This window comes from Bubalus kerabau, chromosome 17 (genome assembly GCF_029407905.1).
Source record: "Bubalus kerabau isolate K-KA32 ecotype Philippines breed swamp buffalo chromosome 17, PCC_UOA_SB_1v2, whole genome shotgun sequence".
NCBI classification, from domain to species: domain Eukaryota; kingdom Metazoa; phylum Chordata; class Mammalia; order Artiodactyla; family Bovidae; genus Bubalus; species Bubalus kerabau.
The window spans coordinates 64,833,381-64,839,423 of record NC_073640.1 but is presented as its reverse complement, the minus strand read 5'-3'; the positions used below and the strand labels follow the sequence as shown (position 1 = coordinate 64,839,423).

General features: G+C 42.4%; 1 protein-coding gene across 1 annotated transcript in view; it reads left to right on the top strand.

Annotated features, from left to right (window-relative positions):
- Positions 1 to 660: 660 nt before the first annotated feature.
- The window catches only part of LOC129630720 (zinc finger protein 436-like), an 8,857-nt gene continuing 3,474 nt past the window's right edge, over positions 661 to 6,043 (top strand). Inside the window, 2 exon segments of the mRNA XM_055551217.1 lie at positions 661 to 778; positions 1,272 to 1,364. Of these exon segments, the coding sequence (XP_055407192.1) occupies positions 661 to 778; positions 1,272 to 1,364 (211 nt within the window).

Below are 6,043 nucleotides of genomic sequence, written 5' to 3'. Positions count from 1 at the left end.
TGGAATTTAGTCTAATCTCTATGTTAATACAACAAAGTTTTCTTAGAATGCAGCTTTCAAGAAGAGATTATGAATTTCTTTGCCTTTAAGTGATTTACTTTCATTTTTAAAATCTTTTGTTACTTTGGTAAAGTAAATAAGCGTTACTTTTTTTTTTTTTTTTTTTTTTTTAATTTTATTTTATTTTTAAACTTAACATAACTGTATTAGATTTGCCAAATATCAAAATGAATCCGCCACAGGTATACATGTGTAAATAAGCGTTACTTAAGGTTATGGTACATGTAGACAAAGCTTATTCATCTTCTCCAAAAGTAACCCCTCATGGTTAGACTTTTGCCATCCTGATGCCTTAAAACATGGCCGTGGTCTGCTCCTGAATCACGGAATAAATATGCTACTGTGGCCCTGATTATTTTATAATTGCTCTTTCAGATGAGAATAGTTTCTCTAATGGCTTGTGGATCATAACTCATCGTCCTTTCTTCACATTAGAAATTGGGTAAATAGGAAAACTGTGTAAAAAAATATATTTTATAATACCAGCCAAGCCACCAAATCACGACCAGGTCTCTGAACTTGCCGTTTTCATCTTGGATCACATTAGGAAGACTTCCCACGGCATATTGGCATCTGTACTTTGTATTTCAGGGACGGCTAATGTTTCAGGATGTGGCCATAGACTTCACTCAAGAGGAGTGGGAATGCCTGGACCCCAGTCAGCGGAAATTGTACAGGGAGGTGATGGTAGAGAACTACAGGAACCTGGCCTCCTTGGGTGAGGATAACTGCCTTCCAGAATCCCTTATCTACCCACTGTGTTTTTGTTCTGTCATTTCTAGAATGTCTTCTGAAATTTTCTGCTTCCCACAGTATTTTCAGATCTGTGCTGTCTAGGGGATAATAGGTTATTTCTGAGTTTAGAAAGAAAGGCTTCATGATGAATCGTTGTGCTGGTGATGTTTTTCTTCCTTGATGTACTCTGCATCCTTCATTCTACGTTACTGGTAATTGTGTAAGTTCTGTGGTATTAAATAGTTGCACCCTCTCTTAATCTCACATTGACACTACTTACTTTTGCCTTAGTACTACTTGACCAGAATCTCAGGACCTGATTGTTAGGTGTGTGTTAGTATTGTATAGCAGCTTTGAATAAAGTATTTCAGGAAATCGTTTTCTAGAAGAAAATGCATTTTCGTCTCACCTGAATACATATTGGATTCGATACTGATGAATCTAACAACACAAATATTCCTTTCTCTGATCACCAGGGCTTCTCTCTAAGGTGGACCTGGTCACCTTTCTGGAGCTATTGAAGGATCCCAGGAATATGAGGAGAATGGAGGCAACAGCCATTTACCCAGGTAGGTATGAATGGCTGGAGATGATGACTCAGATGAGAGGTCCAAGGAGCAGCAAGGAACTCATCCTTCATCACGTGATGTTGGGAGATTTGCTTCAATGGAAATGGTTTTTGAAAACCTGGGTTTGTTCTGCTACTGTGATAGAAATGTATCACCTGCCCCATTCTCTCTTTCTGAAATCTTCATGAATTTATCTCCAGTGATTACTTTTCTCCATCACAGTGTGACCTAAAAGTCTCCTCTTGGCTTCTGACAAACTGCATTCATTCATTGCTCTTCGATTTCTTGGGGGCCCTAGGAAAACTCTGCCCATTTCTGAGTAACTGTATGACAGTCCTTTTAAAGTTTCCTTCTATCTCTAGACAGAAATGTGTGAGTGGAGTGGTAGACAAACTACCAAATTTCCAGGAATACTAGGGACGGGTTTTTGTTTTCTGATTTATAACTTCCTATCTACTGGGAGCGACACAGAGGACCTTCTAAGTAAATTTCAAATTCAAGTAATTTTTCACTGCAGAAAGCAAAACCTGGTGAAAATGAAACAATGCACATCTCAGGTTGACTTGAAAGTTTCTCTTTACCTTATATGATCTCATACTAAATATCTTTAGTGTATTTGCCCCAATTCTAATGTGCTAAAATACTTTATTGTGTTTTATTACCTCATAGAATTTTAAAATAAATGGACATAAAATCTTAGCACATTTTCCACTACATTATTAATGGTTGATTCAAACTATGACAATTTTTAGATTCTATAAAGAAATCTTTATTAAAAGTTCTAATTGGAATATAGCTGTTTTCCAATTTTGTACTCCTATACAGCAAAGAGCATCAATTATACATATCAGTCAGTTCAGTTCTGAGTCTGCGATCCATGGTCTGCAGCAGGCCAGGCTTCCCTGCCCATCACTAACTCCCAGAGCCTTCTCAAACTCATGTCCATCGAGTCAGTGATGCGATGCAACCATCTCACCCTCTGTCGTCCACTTCTCCTCTCATCTTCAATCTTTCCCAGCATCAGGGTCTTTCTCAGTGGGTCAGTTCTTCATATCAGGTGGCCAGAGTATCAGAACTTCGGCTTCACTATGTCCTTCCAATGAATATTGAGGACTGATTTCCTTTAGAATGGAGTGGTGTGATCTTCTTGCAGTCCAAGGGACTCTCAAGAGTCTTCTCCAATACCACAGTTCAAAGGCATCAATTCTTCAGCAGTCAGCTTTCTTCATGGTCCAACTCTCACATCCGTAAATGACTACTGGAAAAACCATAGCTTTGACTGGATGGACCTTTGTCAGCAAAGTAGTGTTTCTGGTTTTTAATTTGCTGCCTAGGTTGGTCATAGCTTTTCTTCCAAGGAGCGAGCATCTTTTACTTTCATGGCGGTAGTCACCATCTGCAGTGATGTTGGAACCCCCCAAAAATAAAGTTTCTCACTGTTTCCACTGTTTCTCCCACTATTTGCCATGAAACGATCTGACCGGTGCCATGATCTTTGTTTTTTGAAGATTGAGTTTGAAGCCAGCTTTTTCAGGCTCTTCTTTCAGTTTCATTAATAGACTCCTCAGTTCCTTTTGGCTTTCTGCTCTAAGGGTGGTGTCATCTGTATATCTGAGATTATGGATATTTCTCCCTGAAATCATGATTCCAATTTGTGCTTCATCCATCCCAGTATGTCCCAATATGTACCGTGCATATACATTAAATGAGCAGGCTGACAATGTACAGCCTTGACGTACTCCTTTCCCAATTTGGAATCAGTCTGTTGTCACATGTCCAGTTCTCACTGTTGCTTGTTGACATGCATAGAGATTTCTCAGGAGGCAGGTAAGGTAGTCTGGTGTTCCCATCTCTTTAAGAATTTTTCACAGTTTCTTGTCCACACAATCAAAGGCTGTGATATAGTCAATAAAGCAGATGTCGTCGTTTCTCCAGAAATCTCTCGCTTTTTATATGATCCCAGGCATGTTGGCAATTTGATCTCTGGTTCCTCTGCCGTTTCTAAGTCCAGCTTGAACATCTGGAAGCTGTCGGTTTACGTACTGTTAAAGCCTGGCTTGGAGAATTTGGAGCCTTTGCTATTGTTGGAAATGAGGGAAATTGTGTAGTAGTTTGAGCGTTCTTTGGCATTGCTTTTCTTTGTGATTGGAATGAAAACTGACCTTTTTCCGTCCTGAGGCCACTGCTGAGTTTTCCAAATTTGCTGGCTTATCGAGTGCAGAACTTTAGCATTATCATCTTTTAGGACTTGAAATAGGTCAGCTGGAGTTCCATCACCTGCACTAGGTTTGTTGGTCCTCATGCCTTCTAAGGCCGACTTTACTTTGGATGCCAGGATGTCTGTTACTAGGTGAGGGACCACACCATCGTGGTTATCTCGGTCATTAAGATCTTTTTTGTATAGTTCTTCCATATATTCTTGCCAACTTCTCTTAATATCTTCTTCTTTTAAGTCCATCCTGTTTCTGTCCTTTATCGAGCCCATCTTTGCATGAAATATTCTTAAAAGAGATCTCTAGTCTTTACCGTCCTATTGATTCCTTCCCATTTAGGTCTCCACAGAGCAATGAGTAGAGTTCCCTCTTTCAATCATAGTTTTAAAGTCTCTCTTATTTAATTTCTTAAAACTAGTACTTTATTAAGTTTATCTTATTTGTATTCAGCTTCCTTGGACACTGTCTTATGTGTCCTCAGTTTCTGACTAGTTCTCTGTCACTATCATTTATGCTTCTTAGATTGAAACAGCTAATAGAACATTCTCAGAAACATGTGTGGCAAGAAGTGGATTTAAGAATTACTAGGCACCTAGGATTTGTGAAAGTGTTTAGTGTCTCCACTTAAGATGACTAAAAGCAAGAAGTAATCATTAGATTGCCTATCACCTCTTAATTCAGTGGTCTTTGGAGGGTTTTATCTTGTTTCTTCCCCTATATCGTATTTCTTTGCCATCTCATGTTGTCCTGCGTTCTGTATGTGGTCTTTGTTTTGAAGCATGCAGCCACCTAGTTAATCTTCCTTCTGATAGCTGCACCTTGGTGGGTGAGGTTGGTCCAGAGGTTTGTGCCCTTGTCCTCTCTTGATCTGTGCTCTGATTGCTGTTAACTGTGACCAGAGCCTGCCCTGGATATTCAGGGCTGTTTCCCCCTTGTTCTGTGGTTGTTGGTGCCCTCTGGTGGTGTCTGCTCCCTGCATGGTGGAATAGAGCTCCCAGATCTGAGTCTTTGCTGTGATTCTGATCTGTGGTGCCAGGCAGGTGGGATTGGGGCACACCCACTGGGAGAGAAGTCACTGAATATTACTCCTCTAGGAATGTTCCCCTCAGGGTGTGCTCTGGTGTCCTCTCTCATGCGTTCTGCAAGCTCTCATGTTATGAGGTGCTAGCACTGCTCTTGTCCCCACCTTAACCATGGGCATGATGGCACACGGCCCTGGTGTCTCTCAGCTGTTGTTTTCACAAGGTCACCAGCATGCATTCAGTGAAGTCAGGTTCTGGGATTGCATTCAGCATGGAGCTGGACCCGCTGTAGTGCTATGGAGAAGCTCAGGCTCTGTCCTGGCCCAGCCCCCTTGGATAGGAGCCCACAAAGTCTACAGCTACTAAAGCTATACCTGCCGTGAATGAGAGAGCCCTTGGTTGTTGGTTCAGATGCTCTGTAGGGGCTGAGGTTACAAAGCTGGTCATGGGTATAATACCGTGGCTTGTGTTGCTGCAAGGAGAGTTTTCAGCTTTTCTTCTTTATTGCTGGCATTCACCTGTGCTTTCTGCTCCATCTGTGCATGTGGCCAACTCACAGGTGTCTTCTCCTGAGGCTGCCCCAGAGCTCAGGATTCTGCTGATTGGGGAGGAGGTCGATGGGGGAGGCCATGGCTGGGGGCTCAAATGATCCCAGGCTGTGTAGAGTTCTTCATAGTCCTTGGATAGCAGGGGCAGGCATAAGGGACAAAGGATGCAGCTGGCTCATTCTCTGGGCATCACTCAACAATGACACTTTCTCTGTAGTGGTTCACGCTTCCTCCACAAGCATCCTGTTTATAGACCTCCTCCCTCACTCCCATCCCCTCAGTATGTCTCCTCACAGCACACCGCAGTCCTCTGCCTGGGTCTGCTCTCCAAACCCCACATTTCAGCACCCAGCCCTTGTCTGCATTGCTGGACATGCCGCTAAGGCTGGGTGGGCAGGGCTGGGGTCAGAACCCTGTGTGCAGGTCTCCCTCTGTCCTGCTGCCACACACTGTTTGCCGTGTTCTCTTCCCACAGAGAATGAGGCTCTTCTGTCCAAATTGAGCTCCCCCAGTGAGGGGATTCCTTGAATATGGAGACATCTCCTCACTTTCATCTCCCTGCAGGGTTGCAGGCCCCAACCCACTTCCTCTCCTCTTCTTTTTCCTTCTTCTTTCTTTTGTCCTACCCTACAGAGCAGGAATCTTTCTTTTCCTTTCAGATTTCCAAGGGCCTCCGCTAGTGTTCAGCTGGGCTCTGTGAGAATTGTTCCCATTTCTCATTCATTTGTGGAGAGAGAGATGAGCTCCACATCTGCCTAAGCCTCTGGCATCTTGATCCTTCCATCTCCATTGTATTTTTAAACTAGCTATGGTCATCAATTTTCTGTAAATCTTTAAAGATATTCACTAGGAATAGCAGGTAAAATTACTTGTTATTTGGTATCTTTCAGCTATGT